This window comes from Branchiostoma floridae, chromosome 7 (genome assembly GCF_000003815.2).
Source record: "Branchiostoma floridae strain S238N-H82 chromosome 7, Bfl_VNyyK, whole genome shotgun sequence".
NCBI lineage: Eukaryota > Metazoa > Chordata > Leptocardii > Amphioxiformes > Branchiostomatidae > Branchiostoma > Branchiostoma floridae.
This window is the reverse complement of record NC_049985.1, coordinates 13455566-13476987: the sequence shown is the minus strand read 5'-3', so window position 1 is coordinate 13476987 and position 21422 is coordinate 13455566. Positions and strand designations below refer to the sequence as shown.

Here is a 21422-nt window from a genome sequence, read left to right as displayed (position 1 = left end):
AGCCTTTTGGCATGTCGGTAACCTGCCAGAGTGCAGATAATTCTGATACTGTGTCCTGTGAAAAAGAAAGAAAGAAGATAACATACTAGCCTATGAAGTTTATCTAAGAAAGTGAAACTTCAAACCAACCTGTTGAATTGCGGCCTTATTTTGTATTACACTCACCTACTGGTAAGATAAATATTGCCCATCTTGGTAATGATAACATGGATTTCACACTGGAACATAGTTGACAATTCAAAGAGATGGAACAGAAAGGAAAAAGGTGAAGCGTCCCCAAAGTTTTGGCCCGCTATTTCTCAGAGGCTTTATCTCCGCGCCAGGTGATCCTTGAGTGAAGTTGAAAGTCTGTTCAGGTAACATTGATGGATGGTGGTATTACAGGAGGCTTCGTACGCTTACGTTTGACATTAAGAAGCAAAAATATCAGCGACGTGTTTCGATAATGGCATTGGTCAGGTGTCACAGAGGATGGTTGAAATATTGGCAAGCCTTTAGCCCAGTGTGGTACACCTGAAGAAATGACTCCGCTTATGGAAAGTGACAGTGTAGGGGTCACCGGGAAAGGGGCCTCGCTGGAAATTACACCAAAGCCAAATAACGTCTCAATTTGATTTCCTGGGGCTCGCCATTTATCGTATTCTCTCTCGAAAATTACAACCAGGAGGCAGGGGTGATGGAAAATCTGCATGCAACATTGACTTTCAATATCAAAGGTCAATTTCCTGGTGTCAGCAATGTCTGACATTTGGTCGGTGTCATTCAAAATTCAAATGTGGACCCCCCTCCCCCACACTGGGCACTTGCTGGGTGTGCGAGTTCAGGCAGAATTTGCAGATGTGAAGGCCATGGGCGAAATTGCAGACAGGCTCCGGTGGGGATTCTGACACTGGGATATTTGACATTCGATTTTTCTACGGATTTGAAGAAATGGATTGCCAGCTTTGGGTGAGGACACAATACCCTTGACATCAAAGAGGCACATTTATTCAAGGATTTAGACTGCATTGGAGGGCTAGAGTAAATACCACATCAACCCAGATAAAAGTCAGTGAATAATTGCCATGGGAAGTCGACCATTCAGGTCCTGAAAAGGATTAAGGAGAGAATCACCACATCTACAGACTTTTATCGAAAGAATGGTTCAACTTTTCGTGATTACTTATCGATACATCTGACCAAAAAGAACAAGAATGTTGGGTGATTGCAAACCCTTTCCGAAACCTAGATAGCATCATACATATGCAACACACACAAAGGAAATAGCCTTTTATGACGGAAAGGTATAGAAACAAAGTCCATCAAATCTTGGCAAGCAGCCATTCAGACACGGCGCCTTTGTATTCTGAGACCATAAAACTGATTAATGCACTATTTGGAGTCAATAAAACTGCCTTCTTTTGTCTGCTACCATATTATCCCCAGGATAAAGATAACAGGATGGTTCACTGGGGCAGAGAGACAGAGACTCGCCCAGCGTCGTGAAGCGCACAATTATGGACCAGGAGAGATAAACTGAAATTCCAAGCAGACTATTATCTCTCTTAATGGTGGAGACCTCGCCTCATCCATCTTGTCTTGTCTTCGCCTCAAACACCAAGTGTGCCATCACTTCTGCACATCTAGGGCACGCCGCGGAGAGAGGTCTGGGAAGAGATCAGGACGAAAGTGCCTCCAAATGTACCAGACAACCCCATGATGGCTCTCGTGGGGATTCCCGGCGAGTCATTGCCCCACACGGCTGTGGCAAAGTGGGTAAAAATTGCCCCGAAGAGGGGAAAAACAATGGTGGCACGCAAAATTTGTTGTCCGTCTCCCCCGTGCACATTAGGTGGGCTTAATTTATTAGAAGAGCCAGCCTGTCTTTGTTCCCGCCCATGCTGGTCATTATTATTTTACACCTCTTCAAAAGCCTTCTCGTGCCCAATCTCCCCCCTCCGGAGTCTCCGGCACAATATCGCCGGGCTCCGACTTTCGCTGAGGTTCGCCGCTGTCTTTGTGCACTGATTGAAATGACATTTCTGCTCAGGTGCCAGTCACCAAAAGCTGACAAATGACGAAGGAAATAGCATGTAATGTATGCAGCCATTTTGTTTCAGCTATTGTCTGCCCCTTTCATTAAAATTTCATCAGCTCTGACACACAAAAGAGTGCAGATAAGATGTTTGGTAAGGCACATGGTGCTTAGATAGCAATCATGCACGTGGTGCAGTAATTCTGGATATTACCTCAAAATTACATCTTCCATTTGTAGCATTACCTGTAAATATTGAGTCAATCTACCAATACAACTCTTAATGCCAATAGTGCATTTTGTCATAACTTTATAAACTGTAGTCCAGCTAGGCTTGAAGGCTCCTGGCAGTCTTAAAATATGGGCGACACGGAAAAATAATTTTGCCCAAAAGTGGACATGTCCGCTTGATGCAGCAGCAATTAAGGATGCGCTGTAGGAGCATGGGTGGAAAATGGGGTCCCTGTAGGGTTAATGAGGTTGTGTGTAATTAGCAGCAATTTAGGGCTTCCAAATGGGACAGGCAAAAATATGGCCGGCGAACCCCAGCCACACACCATAAATTGGGGCACCTCAACATACTTTCCCCATTCCCCCACGTAATTATTACATCAAGAGAGGTTGCAAGGTTTCCTTACCTAATTATATCATTAAGGTAATGATTCAAACGTGGTCTCATTTTTCTCTCCTGATGGCTCAATTGATGGGCTGGGATACGCTAGTCATTACTCTTAAACTTGGTGAATGAAGATAAAAGGAGCATCAGGCTGACGAAGCTAGTTTGGTATTCTGGACGGCACGTGCTACAAGTTTATGAACTGATGATTGGAGGGCTACATCCGCACCCGCAACGTTTATGGATCCCAAAGAAAGTCGCTTTGCAAAAGTTTAACAACTCAATTTATGTTCGACACGTCCAGGCGGCCGTAAATTCCACGTTTGGCAAAGAGGGAACTCCTCCTCTGCCTATTAAGCTGTGATTCAGGGTATGTAAGGCTATCAGGGAGGGAAAAATGGCTGCCAAAAGGAGGATGAATTATTTAGGGCCGCGATAATGGGCAAAGAGGAGGTGGTTATTTGCAAGGTGGTGTAGCAAGATTACTGTATCATGCGTCGGTCTGTTTTTCTCTGCCTTAGTCATTAATCACCAACTACAGGGAGACAGTGCCAATCACTACAGGGATGGACTTGCATTTACCGGACGGGATTGCCTTTAGACCAACCCTGCGGAAAAAACCTAGCACTAATGATGCAGCTATTTTCGTCTGGTAATACCGGCGCATTGTCAGTGTTGATATCCCTTAATGCACTTCAGCTGCTATCTCGGAGGGATGAGACAAAATGAAGTCACCATTAGCGGTGGTGCAGCGAGGTTCTGGGAGAGGCTCTCAACTTTTCACACTGCCGCAGCGATTAATCAAGTCGAGTTCACTCTTATCTCTCGGCGTTGAATAATTAAAGATAAAACTCTCATCATACTCTTGGGAGACTCTGAAGAGGAGGACACCCAAATTAATGAAACAACAAGCAATTACTGCTAATGGCCGTCATAAATCTACTGTGACCTGTCCTAGCCGTGTCAACGTCTTCGTACTGCCATTACCCTTCTAGACCGAGGGGCCCCCGTCCGCGCTGCGTAAGAGCCGACCGCAATGGTACCAGGAAGGCCATTTGCAGAGCGGCTGGAGCTTTTCGGTTTGAGCTACAGGTCGAGACTGCATGGGAGTCATGTTTGCAAAGCACTTATGGTGCACTGAGTACACTCTTGACAACATATCAAGAGTCATCATGGCTCCATCTGGATTGACAACCATATCCTATGCAAATTCTTGCTTGCGAATACCCTTGGTTTCTTTTGAATTGAAGTACAGCATCTTCCCTGGTGTGTGTGTGTGTAAACAGTGTAATCTATGTACATAGAGGCATGCACAAACCTAAGACATATACAGTTTTTGTAATACTTTTGCTTGCAACAAGTCATGTCACACAATACATACAAGCTACAACCCATTCACATATTCGTCCAAGATAAGCTTACGGCCTTATATATAATGGCCCTTACATCAATCCTTCGACTGAACACAAGTACCTGTCACCAGGTAACATGAGCAATGATGGTTTATGCAAAAATGGGGAATCAGTATGGGTTTTTGTGCATAATAATATTGAGCATACCTCCCAAAATTGTCCTTAAGAGCAGCTGCACTACATGACATTGCCTGATGCCTATCTGGAAACCATTATCACTGATGACATATTTGTAACGTGATTATGATATGTGTTATGCAGATGTAGTTACAAGCCATGGCTGTCCACACTAATGTATGCATGGTGGATTTCTAACCACATTTGTCCTCCACCAAGCTTCACAGGCCATTTCACATCAGACCCAAACCATCAATTATATTGTGTGGGAAGCAGAGAAGGACATGTAAGACAGGTGAATACCAGTACAAGGTAGACACATGCTATCAAATGTGTGGTACATTGGATAACAATGTAATTATGAAAATAAAACTTTACAAAGCCAGGTGTAAACGTGATACTGTAGTTGACTCCCACAAATGCTCTTATGAGTCATAGCTTAGATCATAAAAAAATATAAAAAAGATATACAAACCATAAAAGTAATGCTGTAGTTACAGGTTGTAGGCAAAAGTAAAATACTCATTGGAATAGTAAAAAAAATATTGCTTTATGAGTATCCAGAAAAAGGACCAAAACTCCTTCAGAAAAATGCAAACTGTCTACCAGATGCCATAGGTTGATGGAAGAACAGAATTGACAGAATAAAAATGCCTAAGGAGTTATGCAGGCAGAGTACAGTTACTAACAAACTCTGAAAGGTTTTTCTACCAACCTATGGAGTCTTGCTCAAAACTAGCTACATCTGCTTGGAGAGAAGGTCTGTGGGAGTGTGGACAGGTGTTGGCATGACCACCTGTGAGGGGCAATGTGCCCCCCTCCCCTGCTGGGCACTGTTTAACTCCACAACAAACCCTAATCACTCAGATAGCCCCATTATATCATTAGATACAGACTGCAACAGTTCCACAAAATATTGTCTCCACTCGGCATCTGGGAAATATGTAAATGTGTCCTTTTGTAATTGTATCAAATATAGTGTTTATCACAGATGTCAATCAAGCACCACGAAATCATAATGATGAGATGCTCTTTGCAAATTGTTCTCATCAATCAGGAAAATGCAGTGACATTTCAATGGATCACATTTAGTGCATTTTAAGAGGTACACCTTTTTAGGTTTAGTGTACTCCTTTTGTTCAGCAATGTGTGCAAATGTGTATTTTGCAGAAAAAAGTAATCATCACAGATTGGCATATGTCTACCATAGGTCTAGTGTGGTAGTGTGCCTACCCACAATGGGGAGCACCACAAATGAGCTGGTTCCTCTGTCCCAAATTATGGGCGGAACAATGCCCATTTGTTCCCCTACTAAACAGGACTGCTGGCAAGTGTGGTGTCACTCCCATAGGAAGGGTCTCCTGAATCATCACCATTTTCTAGCTCACTGCACTCCTCCTTGTAATGAGGACCACTGCCTCTCCATGAAAGTGTGGCCGGACAAAGTGGTTGTTTTCTCACAGGGGTGCATCACCACAGACAGATGGTTCTTTCTGTAATTTTCTCTTGTTTGTGGAAGTGTTGGCATCGGCTTAGCACAAATGCACAGGTGTTAGACACGCTCTGCTTTGTCAAATACTGCAACAATTAGAAAAGCATTCTCTTCTGTATATTTTGTATACAGTTGTACATTGTACATCATCTTTTTGCCAGCCAAAACATTGTCATCATGCCAGAAAAATCTCAGCATTGTTTTAAATATTTGTAGAAGAAAACATTCACACCTCAGACTTGTTCCAGTATACAACATAGAAAAATTACAATATCCATCTCAATAATCATCCCATTAGCATTGAACATATGCCAAGTAGTCAAAGGTGCCTAACATCTTACTTTACGATGTGTAAATAGATTAATTAAGTGAAATTAACAAATTCACCCGAAATTGGATTATTGCTTTGTTATGTTCAATCCTATGTTTGTAGTTATCTTTTGTACTTTGAGTTATTATTATTGTTATAGGGCTCCCTTGGAAATCAGTTACCACGTTAACTGAAGGGACTACCCTAAAGATCAATAAATAAATAAATAAATAAATAAACAAATGTACATTTCTTTTCGCTATCAAAATTCTTTGTTCCCTTCCCACTCCAATCTAATGTCAATTATCTCGGCCATCAAGCCTTCCTTTTCTCTGCCCTCCTTCACCTCTCCTGAGTCTCAAGAGTTCTTGACTAGTCTGTAGAGTTATCGTTATCTCCCCAACCTTGTCCCTTTGCTTTGCCTGGTCTCCCATCAGAGTGCCTCCAATTAAACCAAATGTCATACTACATGTAGTACTGAACACGTATCTGGCAGGAACTGGATGTCAGGGACGTTGAGTTCCCTTTTCAATTTGTTCAAGATCACAATCATCATTCCCTACCTACCCTGACATACTGGTACAGATTGTAAGCATTCAATAACTTTGTTCAATATGACTAACTTCTGTAATACAGAAATAATGTAACCCCTTGTTGTGTTTTATTCCCTTGTTCTGTTTAAATAATAGTGTTATAGAAATTATGAACCCCTAGTTCTGTTACAGAAATTCTGTGACCCCTTCTGCAATGTTAACCATACATACATTATGTTCACAGCATGCTTTAGAATAAACAATATATAATCATTTCCAGGTTCCATTATTTAATAAAATGCCAGGTTCCAAAACGACTCAGTGCGATTTTCAATATGACAAAGCTCCGAAGGTTAGCTCACTTTCCTGTTTGGTTAATTAGTTCAGAAAAAAATGTGTTCCTTTTTTCATTTTTAGATACTGGTAGGATGTGTGATATATTGTGACAAACTGTGTTATATCATTTTCCATGTAGCTGAAATGTTTTATTTTTAAGTCCATAATCCGTATCACTCTTTGCCTCAGGTTTTCTAAAACACCCTCTCTGACCCTTGACTGCCCCAAATTCTATCCATCCCTTTATCATCAATTTTGATCAGGGTATTTTGATATCGGGTGTAGCCCTTATGAATATACTAGTCTATTCTGTTTGTCCAGGACAGGCAGAGTTCTTGGAGTAGGAAATATGACTACCCCATTAACACACTGATAGGCAGGTCCAGATTGGTAGTTAAAGTCATCCCAACCATAGCATGCTTCAGGCACACAGCAAGGTTACACAGGGAACCAAAGGGCACAGGCTCTAATCTCACTTGATCACGGAGCACTTGAACATGAAAGGCAGCGCAGACCTTGTTTTGGCTTGAGCCCCTAGACTTTTGACTGTGGATCATCAAAGGTGTCAAAACTGAGCCTTCAAGACGCCAGTGTGGGCACACGATACTACCTGGAGAGTCCCATCCCAATAAGGCACCACATTTTCCGGAGAGAGCCTAGTTTGGGCTTGTTAGCAAGTGACAGTGCCAAGTAAGGCACAGTTGGCACAATGGTTGATACTGTGTCTCCTTATCTGTGACGCAGCTTCAAAGAGGAATCCGAAGTATTAATCTAAACTGTCGGTCTCTTTGGTGATGGTTGTGGGCGACTTGACATTCCTTAATCAAGAGACACATAATTGTAAGAGGAAGATAAAGGTCTGTGACCTGCTGTCTACCCTTTAAACCGATCTACAGACCCTAAGGATCTGCCGACATCGTCTGAAGCGGTCCCGACTTTGTCCAAGGAGGCGACGTCTTCTCCGGGACTTGAGAATCCACTAACCCGCCGACTGTTTTGATAGGGCGGCTGCACGGTACTTGTTGAGTACCCAAGACAAAATGGGGGGACGGGGCAAGTGTTCGGACCGTGAAGATAAGGCATTAATTACCTCCACAAGGCTGAGTGAGATTGACGGCTTCGGGGGACTGGCCGAAGCGGAGGGACCACGACGCCGAGGGCCGTGTCGGTTACTTACGTCGGGCGGAGCGTCCAGGCTCGGGGCCGGGTCAGAGGCCGTCCCGCACTGACGCACTAGACGTGAAGCCCAATAAAAGCCGAGATTTATAGGGTACTTGGTAAGATGTAAGGACGTCATCAGCAGCAGCTATTAAGGCGTTGGTTTAATGAACTTTTATCGATATTAAGAACAGACATGTTCTGATAAGGGCGAACTCGAGCCCCCACTGCGCTACTCGCCTGAGATACGAGGTGAGATAAGCCCAGACGAGAGTCTCGCCTCGCAAAATTTTTTCCACGAGGAATGTGACAGCTAAATCAGAACCATATAACCCTCCCTGTAGGAAACAACCTGCAGATCTGGGCAGGACTAGTCTGTCGCCTCGGAATCAGGTACCGCAGAAACTACGCAGCCCGCGTCGGACCCCTGAGAAGACGAGTTCTAAGAGCCCGCCACGACCCGCTTTTCATCATGTTCTCGTCCCTTCATCCCCCGGCGCGCGCGCGGTGATGGAGTGGCCTGGCCCGCGCGGCGCATGTCTGCGTCCCGTCTTTGATAGAAGCCAGCTCCGCCGGGGGAAACGTCGTCTTGGGAAACATTTCAGAGACCTGCCCGCATCGTACCGTGTGGAACAGTATGATCTCGGGCGGCCAGACCAATCAGTACTCAAGGTTATCAATCAGCCATCACCAATCCGGGCGTGGGGGTCCCTAGGGACGCATGGAGCCAAGTGTGTTTCATACTTTCGCTTTTCGTTCCCTGTTTACGCTTGATGCGCTGAAGGACTAATCGGACATGTCGTCGGCTATATCGTTTACACGTTAACTGCGTGGAGTGTTCCCCATCGACAAGCCAAACAAGTAAACACTTCTGGGTGTGAAGCGCGCGCTTCAGAAGCCCTTGCCCACCACGAAATATAAACACGGAGGTGCTCGCCGAGTCGTAATAGGATCAGCTAAAATAACAGAACTGGCGAGCCTGCTGTACATGTTTAAGCTGGTAATAGTGATAGGGTTCTGCTACTAGTTACCGCGTCTGCATATGTATTAGCCCGTACGTATGCATACTGTCAGAATGTCATGCGCTCTGACAAAAGGCGGGAATACGCAATGTTCGATCGCCCCAATGAACAGCCTGAATGAGGCAATGGATGAGCGAGTTTGGTCAGGAAAATACGCGGGGATTTTTTTAACCCAACTAACGCCACCCCTTCTTCTACGTCACATACTCCCACCCCCCTTAGGAGGAGTCCTGTCGCCGGAGTAATAAAATTATTGCTAATTAAGAAGATAACGTCTGGCAAATGAGCAGGCAGCAGCGCTGTGATTGGTCGTCGCGGAATACTTAGCTCCATAATTAACACTTCGCCGGCGGACGACTGACAGGTATAATTGTGTGGATGGCGTGCCGCGATAGCTTGTTTTTGTTGACATATTTCTTAAGGATGTTTGAAAGATAAACAGAGCGCGAAGTGCCCCGTGCCGCGAGGCCTGGAAGATATTGACCGGGAAATCGCCTGGAACCACCTCAGTTTGTAGCTGATGTTCATACAAAGCACATCTGGACTCAGACAGCGGAGCTAGTGCCCCCGGCCCCCGAGCCTCAGCGCCACAAGTCCCGGTCCGGTACGGAGCAGCGAGCGGTCGCAGTCATGATGGCCGCACAGTCCAAGCTCCTGTACCAGCTGAACAAGTACGTACAGGAGAAATGTCAGTCGCGAAAGTCCGCCATAGCAAAGACGATCCGAGAAGTGTGTAAGGTAGTCCAGGATGTTCTTAAGGAAGTGGAAGTGCAGGAACCGCGGTTCATCAGTTCCTTGTGCGAGGTGGACGGGCGGTTCGACGGGCTCGAGGTCTTATCGCCGACGGAGTTCGAAGTGGTGCTGTACCTCAACCAGATGGGGGTCTTCAACTTCGTGGACGACGGGACTATCCCGGGCTGCGCGGTGCTCAAGTTGTCCGACGGCCGTAAGCGCTCCATGTCTCTCTGGGTCGAATTCATCACGGCTTCTGGTTACCTCTCGGCCCGTAAGATCCGTAGTCGCTTTCAGACTCTTGTGGCACAGGCCTGCGACAAATGTAGCTATCGAGACATTGTCAAAATGATCCCTGACACCTCGGAAGTAAAGCTACGTATTCGGGAGCGCTATGTCGTGCAGATCACGACTGCTTTCAAGTGCCAGGGCATTTGGCCTCGCAGCGCGTCGCACTGGCCCATGCCACAAATCGGTTGGCCGGGCCCTAACCTAGTCGCCGAGGTGAAAGCCGAAGGTTTCGACCTACTATCCAAAGAGTGCTACGCGCTGCAAGGGAAGCAGTCCTCTATGGAAAGCGACGCCTGGGTCTTGTGCTTCAACCAGGCGGAAGACAAGCTCCTGCTCGGGGGTTGTCGTAGAAGGTGTCTCAGTATCCTCAAGACTCTGCGCGACAGACACTTGGACCTACCCGGGAACCCCCTGAATAGTTACCACATGAAAACTATGGTGTTGTACGAATGTGAGAAGCACCCACGCGAGATAGACTGGGACGAAACGTGCTTGGGCGACCGCCTGAACGGGATACTACTGCAGCTCATCTCGTGTCTGCAATGCCGGAAGTGTCCCCACTACTTCTTGCCCAACGTGGACCTGTTCCACGGGAAGGCGCCGTCCGCGCTAGAGAACGCCGCCAAACAGACATGGAGACTAGCGCGGGAGATCCTCACAAACCCCAAGAGCCTAGAAAAACTCTGACACTACCGGCCGAGACACTAGGTAAAGCTTCTCCTCCTTGACTCTGTGTATTCATTCTGGAAAAGGAGTATCCATGTAGAGTGAAGCAAGCAACCCCGTCATGTATGTACATTTGAACTGTATGACTTTGTCACAATGTACCCTTACCTGCGACTTCAGATACAATGTTTACAAGGTCCAAACTGTCTAATCGTTGTGTATCGTTAGGTAGAAAAAGGAAACTAGTGTCCGTTTAGATCATTCCTGTCCTTTGCCACAGAATTGTAACATTTTAACGTGAATTCCCATACTTTAGACGACGTGTCAAGTTCGTGTAGTAGACAGTAGATTCAAAATGTCGTCTCCGAAGGAAGAGAGACGTAAAATATGTGCAACTCCAGAAGAAATACAAGTATTACTTATACAAACCGAGATATGTATCGGCCAAAAAAATATTCGGAGATGCTACTATCTTCTCAAAGAAGTCAATGTGTTGCTATAAAACCATTATAATTTAATTATAAGTGAGCATGCGATACCTTTGACAAATCTCCGAGAGTAAAGCTAAATAAACATGGAAGTGACAATTACAAAGTACACAGAAATATTTCGTGCCCGAGTCCTTATTTAAAAGAAAAATTGCAGTTTGTTTCAATCTTTACTATCATATTTCGAGTTTAGCAAGTCATCATGAAGTCTAGACCTGTGTAAAAATAAACATAGGGGATTCCGTAGGATAAAGGGGGACATGCAAGTGTATGGGAGAACCTCTGATACCACGCCGGTTCGAGGGTACATGCGAGCCGCCCTGTTTCGCCGTGTCAAACGTAACAAACCGCAGGCATCCTCTTTCAACTCCTAACTCTATAAGCACCTCTCAGACATGTAAATCATTATCCTCACCTCTGTGATTGTTGAGGATGGTTTGTTTTAAAAGGGAGAGGTGTAAACGTGTGCAAAATTGGCTTCCGCACGCGCAATTTGTTGTTCTTTTCGCAGGAACAATGCAGTTAACAAACACCGCATTGTGTGGCACATCGTCGCCTTCGGTTTGCGTACACACTAAAACCAAAATGGTATAAAATCGTACAGTAAAACTGAAACGGACCGAGTAATTGTAAAGAAAGAACTGTTTAAATATTGATACAATCTTCGCGTATAAGATCAAGTCGGCGTTTCTCTACCAGAGACTTGAAAGGGAGCCGTGTATGAATTGCTAACATGTAAACATCTTGTCGGGTGCGCTCGAACAGGCTGGGAGCATGCATTTGTAAATGGTGGCAAAATTAAAACACCTTCATAAAACATTTACGCAACACTCGTGGAAATTAAAACACGGACAATGGCATGGCTGTCATTAAGTTCTTGCCCCCTAGCGTGAAAATTTCGATGAGAGATACATATCACGGTAGTGCAAAGGTACCGATGGGGTAACACACGCACACCGCTACGAGACAGCCTGCGTAAATAGAATTTGTATTTACACAAATTCTCATTTCTGGAGGAAAATGAAATTGGGAGGGAAATTGGTGTATCGCTTGCAGACGATAGATCGCGGGTAAATGGCGGGAAAATGTGTCCTAATGTTCCCTTAATGTGATTGAAAATCGCCGATCTGGGACGTAAGTATGACGGTAACATGGCGGGCATGATGAGATTTTTTCCGCCACACAAAAACGAATGATACCGCAGCTTTGATCAAATGTTCATCTCTACAATCTAAATTCTAATTTCGGCGCCGTTCGTTGGGACGTGCCATCGCCGGCAACAGTGTCCACATTGCCCCCAGCTGGTCCCGAATAATTCATGGCCGCCATATCGCTATCAATTGGCGACGAAAACGGTCTGGATAAATATTTCATTCTAGCAAGCTTGGCCTAAATTGCCTTGCCCCTTTATGACAATGTTGAGTCACATACAAACTCAATCATTACAGTGTTTACAAGCTACAGACAGTTTGCTGTGTAGATGGAGTTTCAAAGTTAGCGGCCACCGGGATAAGATATCCCCAAGACGTGCTGAGAGGGAATATCCCTTAGCCCAAGTCCACGTCCAGACGTCTTGCGGTGTCAGTGATTAGACACATGGTTTTATAAGTCCCGTTGTTTCACGGTAAGCTACAGGAAAGAATGAGTGTAAAACGCACGGTACGCTGGAAATGAAATATGACGTGCAAAGGATCAAATTCGAAGCTCAACAGCACGCCGAAAAATCCGTCCAATTTTCTATCTGAGTAGGTCTAACAAAAAGGTGAGATGAGGGCAGTTTAGGGAAACACGCGATGATGGGTCCAGGAAATGGCGGCATTAAAAATTCAAGGCAATGGGGTACAAGTGAGACCGTTAAGTGCCCTGGTCCCTTGGAAACTGAATCTATCCCTTTATTGCTTCCCGATATAGCATGGACAACGTTTAAGCGCCCGTTGATCCAAGCCAGATACCAGCACACGATTCGACGACAATGTATAATCAGCACACCATTCGGCGACAATGTATAATCATCACACCACCACTCAAAACAATTCAGTCTCCGTCTGGACTCTGGAGACATGAATGTTGGAACAAAAAATACCCACTTCAAATACTCAGACGCCGATGACTGACAGGTATGTGAATAATACAGAACTAGCCACCCTCCCGATATCTATAAATATTTGTTCGGAGTTACAAAGGATCAAACGTGGTGATCTTTGTGTGATCAACACTGGATTATTTATTACGACTTGTTTACATGTCGAGCTGTGGTCAGAGAAATTTTCCACAACAATCACGACAGATCATTCATACCAAACGGAAGCCAACAGGGTTTGACTATATACGGGAAGTAGAGCAGGTCGACCATGTTCAGAAACGTCAGTGTAAACCACATAAGGTTTACCACTAGCGACTTGGTATTGACAAAACGGAAACATTTATGATCGGAACATACCAATGATGAAATTATATCGATGATACACCTGTCTATTGTCATATGGCAATATAACGAATGTAAATACGATGGTATAATCTTTGCTAAAATATGCAAAGTGGATGTTAACTTTTGTTACAAATACTAAGACCTAGGTATAAACAAAAAGGTACACAGATATTTGTGATATCATAATCTGAAAAAAATCAAGCATATAGAATATAGAATAATAACAGGTGGAACAACATAACGACATAATTGTGTCATAAAAACAGGTGAAACAGAAATAAAGCTCAATCGGAGAGTAAAAGAATGTTACATTGTATTTCTGTCTGTCTTAGAAGCAAACCACATACTTTGTCTTTCGTATCGTTTGGTGTGGTTCTTTCGTTTAAGATTAGGAGAAGGCGTTATCAGAAATAGATTTGACTGTGTAACGCTGGATACTATTACCATCCAGCCTGCTGACGGTGGATGTAGATGTAATATTGAGTGATGTGGCTTGTATAGCCCATCCTGTGTAGCCTGGATAAGGGGTAAATACGCCCTGCCTCTCTCCGCGCTCCGTCCATAGATGGATGGGTGCTTAATGGCCACCTAAATGATCACACCGAAACCCTACTTAAGGTGAAAATAAACGAGTAAGCGTTATTGGAGAGCTAGAGGAGATGACGCCTGTGTTCCACACTCTTCATACCTCCGCTAATATTCCTGACCCGTTTGCGACCCGCGCGAAATGGCGGGAAAAGCTCCAGGGAAAAGCGAGAAAATGGCTTTTGCCGCGGTAGCTTTAGCTCGCAGCTCCCGCGGTGGGATGTTGTGTAAATGACAGACGGTACGGAGTTAGCGGGAACAGATATAGCCACTCAACGGCGGAGAGCTAGCATATATACTAGGCTCAATACCTGCCCATTTCCAAGTCTACGACTAATAAAAATGACCTTGCCAAATGCGAGACTCTCAGCTCGTTTCCTCGATACTCCGCTTGATTACATCCAAGGACGTCCTTGTTACATAAAGTCGACAATCCCATCAACCGAAAAGAAAATGTTAGATCATCTTTCTAAAAGGTCTGTATCTATCCCAGAAACAGCAACGTTCGGAGTAATATTACGTGAGCTCCAAGGCCGACCGCCAGTCCTGCATGTGCTGTAGCGGGGCTGGTGGCGACATAGTCATAGAGCCGTGGTTCAAACCAAAGAATCACCGTAGGAAACCCATAGCTACCTACTCTTGGGACTAGTACGGAACAGAACTAAGTTGATTGGGTTTCTTCTATTAGTATAATAATATTAGATATCTTTCCATTTCGTACGAGTTATCATATGTGGTGATATTTTGTCGAAAATATTTTGTGGAAATTGTGTACGAATGTCTGCACAAACATTTTGTACGAAAAAAGGCTTGCTTAAAACATGTGACGTGACAATAAAATATTCCTCTGGGATTCTTCAGTATCATTGTCGGTCTCCTCTTGCCTTGGTTAGATTGGTTTGTGATACTTCAGTATAAGTTTGATGTTATTAGAATACTTGATGTTATTAAAAATGTTTAAATGAAAAAGTCTTCTTGGTGTTATAACTTATATGGCGAGATATAAGAAGACGTTACTTTTCCTTACAAAACCGGGGAGTTCCTGGTCCATACCCCTACTCCCTTAGAACAGGAAAAAATGACAACAATAGAAACAACTCATTACAGAACTAAACAAGCAACTGACTAACATGTCAAATATTTGCCAGCTTGAAAGTTACAGGTGAGATTATATAACAGTAAGATCTAGGCGCCGTTCCAAATGTTTTGCTACATACGCGATACATACACATTATCATAACTGCGGTGGAACATCATATTACATTTTATCCACATTGACGTCCATTCGTTTGTTTTCACATACTGTTTTCTTCTAACATTTCTTGAACGCAAAGATCATATTGTCTCAAAAAAGATCATCGACCCAATCTTGTATTCAACGTGTTCATAGGTACTTGAGGTTGTTGTTTACTACTTGAAACACTCAGATTACAAAAGGGGAAATGATGACGATTTTGCAAAACATTTTATTTCAGTGTTTGATAGTGGTTTTAGATTTTCAAATATTGAAATGAAATTTTACAAAATCATGTTTTAAGTAGTAAACAACAACCTCAAGTACCTCTGAACACACTGTGTTGGGTCGATGATCTATTATCATAGACAATACTATCTTTGAGTTAAAAGAATCTTAGCAATAAACTATTTGATTTAGAAACGCAAATACAGAATAGCGCATTGCAGAAAACATAGCGTTAACTAGGCCTACAGTGCTTAGAAATTACAGAGTATGAAAAGCAAAGGTGTAAAAACTTTGCACCTCCCACCGATTATAAAATTAGGTCCTGAACTTTTCAACTCATTACAGTGAGTAGACTATGGCTGGGTAAAAACTGGCAATAATTAGCAGTGCAGATTCTAGTCTTTTATTCGAGCAAGGCCCAAAGCACCGAGCATTACAGGGGCATCCGAGCGTGAAGAGGTGAAACCAGGATTTTAGGTTTTCCACCAGGCATGTGTATTAAAACATCGCAATAAAAACTAGGGGACACACAGATATGGAAGATGTCCGAAGTGATGTACTTTCGTCTTTATGCGTAACACTGCTTATTCAAACAAACGCCATCGTGATAAAGAGTTTGCAGAATAAAGGAGGACATTTTCTCTTCAATCACAAGGACAAATAGTAAAATTTGAGCACCTTAACTGGATAATGCCGAACCGCGGGGGTAATTTTAATATGCTCGGACAAACTTGTTCGGAGGAATCGAAGAAAAGAAGGGCGTCCCTACCCGACAAAGGGGTCCGGGACTCCCCCCGGGTGCCAGACAGGCGCACTACAATGTACAGAAAGGGACTCTTTGAAACCTTTCAGTAGAGCGCTTTCACGGACGTCTGTTCCGAGGCGACGCTTTTTGGGAAAAAAGCAAATATTTTGTCTGACGATGACTGGATATGGAAAGTCAAGGGTGGTTTTACTTCAAGCATCTCGAGAAGTACGCGTCTTCAAAAGGAGTCGGTACTTCAGTGTGGCTGAGAATTATTACAGGGCGCAGTTAGGGTCTAGAAAAAAGGAGACGGCAGCAGAGTTACAGTTGTGTGAATGTTTCTAATTCCAAACCCCGTCGGAGTGCAGAACCTTTAATAAACTGGCCCTTTCAGCGGCCTGCCGAAACAGACCTTATAAATAGGTCTCACGCTGGGATATTGTTATACGAGTATTGTATGTGGACAGACAGGCCCGGCCTTCTACTGTAGCCCCGCGATGCCTGGTGCTAAATGAGCGAAAGGTATTTTGAAAGATGGAAACTTTGGTGTGGGTGAAAACTCATGCAGGGCTCGCTGGTTTGAATCAGGCCGAGGTTTGAGGTAACGCAGGGGCTAGTTGAGACCCTTGCCCGGCCTGGTCCGACAGCGCGGTTCAAAAGCGGCCGCGGGGACGGAGGGGGCGTGCCAGCCACCATCGCGGGCTGGCTGTTGTGTATACTCTGCCAAGGATGAAATGAACAAGTGGCCCAGAAAGAACTATGCAAATCAATAGCGCGGCCCCCATATCCACCTCCCGTTGCCTCCCCACCTGCGACCGACACCTCACCGCCTGGTGTCGCCTTGCCGAAAAATCGACCCCTATTGGCACGGCTTCATACAACACGCAACCTTCTCACCATGTCTACTTATTTACTTATCTCGTGTAATAGCTATGAAGACGGGATATAAGCAATATCAACAGCTAAGTCGGGGACAATGCAGAAAAGACGGAGAGTTGATCCCCGAAGTCGTCTGGCCCACCGAGCGGAACCGACGCCTCGGGCGGGCTATCACCCTCTGCCCTCCGAGGGGCTGCGACAGAACCAGCCGACCATTTCACGGCACACACTTTGGGTTAAATATTCATGTCAGCAATTGAAACGGGCAATCGGGGCTCTCCATAGACGCGACCGGGATATAATTATTTTACAGCCTTAACAGCACTTTCCCTACCACGGGCCTGGTGTGCGACGATTATGTCCAAAGTAAACACACAGTCTACAAATCAATTGTCGAGTGTGTTTTGGCAGGATAAAGGGGATAAAAACGTTAGCACTTCCCCGCCTTCCTCACACTAGAGCCTAATAAAAGAGATTATTAGGATTACCGGCTCAGAAAAGGCATATGACACCAGCGACTCGGTGGACTAGGGAAGGAGTGTTGTACATTATTATACCACAAACATTGGAACATCTCTGGCTTGATCCCGAAATTATGTTACCGTATATGTTACATATTAAAAACTCCTACTCAGAATAATTTTGCCTCACAATTTTCTTTCTAAAAATCCAGACATAAACACGATGACGATACGACAAAAGTACGTCCGTGTTACGATATTGACGACAAGTTACGAGAGTTCCACTGAAACATTCAGTGTTAGTTTCGAGTGGTCTGTGTTCCGCCACTTTCGGCGCGGTTACAAAGGAGGCCGGTGTTGTGATCCGGTCACACACACACATGCTCCCCACCCCGGGACGAGCGGCCCGTGAGATGCGGTGTGACAGGCGGCCAGTGCGCCCACAAAGGACAGGTTGGACGCTGCGGCCACGGACGGACTTCCCGCCGACCAACGAAGGTCAAAAGACCTGCTAAATAACGATAATAGCCTGGTAGTGACACCGACTTACACAGCAAGACGTGCGTGTGTTTGGCAGTTTGCGTGTATTTTGTGTGCAACGCCTGGCAGGTATGGCTTGGTCAGAAGCCGACACCACTGAAGTGAAAAGAAGAGTCATTGTTCAAGGACAGTGTCAACATATACACAAGAAACAGAATACCACAAGAAGACCTGATTTGAAATCCGAAATACAATGTACCATTTGTGTTAAATACTAGTAAACAATGATCATTTCCTTTTTTGAAGGGTCATCTTTAGCATCTTACATGGAGAAAACCGAAAAGCTGTATGTCTTGGTCTGATATGTCGCTTGGTGTGTTTTAACACTTGAAAACTTCCAAAATCTGTGCAGATATAACAAGTGTACGACACATGCATGAAAACAGATATATTAATCTACAATACCAAGAAAAAGTCCAGATTACAGACATTTGACCTGACAAGGCCTTGCCCCCAGTAGCCTAGATAAGACTTTCCCTTGACCCCAACATCCACACTTCAAGGGAAAACAAGACTATACTTGGGCATTACTATTTCCATTGGAGAGAATATTTCCCAAGGTTGATACATCCAAATATGCAATTCTTTTCATACATAATCATTTTTGTTACGATCAGGACGCTAATCTTCTTCGGAAGAAACCGGTAGTATCAGAAAACGCCAAAAAGCTGAAGGTATAGTTAATCGAAACAAAAGTTGTCAAGGAACAACTGTGCCTATTTTTATATTTTTGTCCTAAGAATGTCTTCTTTTGAAATGTGGTAATAGAAACACCAAAACACTAAAGGTTTACATATTTCAGCAAAGAACGTGTGTCCAATCTGCCTACATTGTTGCTCACGTAGCGGCGCTAATAAGAAGACATGCGGTGTTGATATACTCGGGAGAAGAAAGGGCGGGTCATGTTCCCATCTCCATCTTCAGTAAAACAGAAACCCGGGCGCTTCAAGGTCTTAAATTTTCCTCGTATCATCCCGGGACGTCTTGGCTGAAGCCATCCTCACGTTTCTTCCGAAAAGAAAACTCGTATATGTGTTGATCTCTGAATGACATACAACGATTCCACAATAATGTCCCATTAGAAAATAGCTCACCGTTATTTTCAGCACTAATGGACGGTATTTCGAAAATCTACAATTTTTAAAAGATAATATTAAGGTTAATACAACTCTATTTATTTATTCTGTTGTTCTGAAAAGAAAACTCATGTATGTGTTGATCTCTGAATGACATACAACGATTCCACAAGAAAATAGCTCACCGTTACACATTAGTAGAAATGGACGGTATTTCGAAAATTTAGAATTTCTGAAAGATAATCTTAACGATGATACAACTCTATCTATTTGTTTAGAAGGCGTAGTGTCGTTACAACTGTATAGACTCATCGCACCACAGGGGTGACGCGGTCACAAAAAAATGACAGAACGTCCCTCATAATTTGTCATCGACACCGGCGGATCGGTGCGGGAAAATGATGCCAATTTATACCCGCATGTAATATGTGACAGGCCCACATGCTTTGCCAAGCAATCCCGCGACAAGCCATGAAAATCCCTAAACACTTACGGGAAAACGGGAGGACAATGTCGCCGACAACTGGGGACATCTGTTTGGAGATGTGGGTGGGATTTCTAGTCAGTGGTGACGTAGCCTAGTAGTCAACGACACTGTACCATATTCTCCTAAAATACCAGTCAGCAATTCTCTTACTATATTTCTGTATCACAATATAAACATTTCACAGAAATATAAAATAAATTCAAAATATCGCGTTGTTACAACTAATCATAGCCAAGATGGAGTGTAAGGCGAAAGCGAAGCCGTGATTTTTTAAGGGAACATACGTCCCATATTCCTCAATGATATTATTTAAATTGTATCAAAATGTTCACAATAGAAAGCTAATCACGACAATGACCGACGAAGCTTAATTTTCCCAACTGAAATGAAGACTGTTTCCAGCAAAGAATCCACATAGTGTTGGAAATCGTCAGTCGTCGTGCACGGTTACCATCCCACCTGCATCACTACTGACCAGGCCACCGGAGGAACGTCTACCACAACATGCGCCGTCTATTGAGAGACACTGCACAAATAAACGCCGCGCGATGTCAAAATACTGGAAAGGCGCGGGCGCACAGAATGATGTGCTGCGATCTGCGGCAGGTGGATTATGTAGTACAACTTGTGAACAGTTCTTGTGTCTCCTCTAAGACCTTGGGAACGTCTTGAGGGGAGTCAATGAAGGAGTGGAATCAGACTCAAGGTGTATGAGTACGCGGATGTAGCATGAAGACATTATAATTTGCATGTGTGGAAGATGCATATGGTATTGCATGGACTATTTTGTAGTACAAAATGATACAGCCAATGGGTTATGAACTGTTAACTGAATAAACCATAAGTATTTCATTTCTTGATAGCTTTAAGTTTGTTAGATTGAGTAATTTTACATAAATTACACTGTTTTGTATATATATTTGGAGATCGTGAATGTGAGGTAGGCGTTCTCCTTCGAAAATGCTTCATGTTGAAACATCGAATCAAGCAGGATTCCATTGAACGGAATTCTTCAACATAACGTAAGTACAGATCTAACAAAGGTAGAAGACATTTTCTGTGTATGAACGACATTGGGGGTTATTTATACAGTATGCTACTGAATTTGTTTTCACGTGGATTTCAAACATTGATTCGATTCTCCTTTCAATGTATCAGAGTACGTACGTACGTCGGCTTCGTGAAAGTCTTCTTTTTGTGTTTGACAATGTCAATGGTAAGCACTGCTTTACTAAGGATTAAGATGATGATTACTACTGTTGAGCTATTACTCTTACGGCTATCACTTGTTCTGTTGTCGTGTACTCATCCCTAAAAAGTCTTAAGAGTTTGCAATTTACCCCCAGGCCTGGGCAGTCTGAGAATAAACAGACATGGGGTCAGACGTAATGTATGAAAGAGTTGGAAAGGGTATGATTTGCAAACCGAAAGACTGAGAGGAGAGAAGCAGCACACAGATCTAAAAGCTGAGGACGCAGGCGGTGACCGCTCGGGAGAGAGAAACTGGACACGGATATGGAGCGAAAATCGATGGCTTCGAAAATGGCGCCTTTCCAGTGTCGTACCCGGGTC

The 21422-nt window shown here is 44.0% G+C and overlaps 2 protein-coding genes across 11 annotated transcripts in view; one reads left to right on the top strand and one right to left on the bottom strand.

The window, feature by feature from the left end:
• The window catches only part of LOC118420303 (neurobeachin-like), a 152046-nt gene that overhangs the window by 32769 nt on the left and 97855 nt on the right, over positions 1-21422 (bottom strand). The window lies entirely within an intron of this gene.
• Positions 9310-11304, top strand: LOC118420305 (protein mab-21-like 2). The gene has a single exon (XM_035827050.1). The coding sequence runs from the start codon at positions 9641-9643 to the stop codon at positions 10718-10720; it is 1080 nt and encodes a 359-aa protein (XP_035682943.1). The 5' UTR covers positions 9310-9640; the 3' UTR covers positions 10721-11304.

Excerpts from the sequence above, each read along its gene's own strand:
- LOC118420305 (XM_035827050.1), top strand. The coding sequence starts at position 9,641 with ATGATGGCCGCACAGTCCAAGCTCCTGTACCAGCTGAACAAGTACGTA.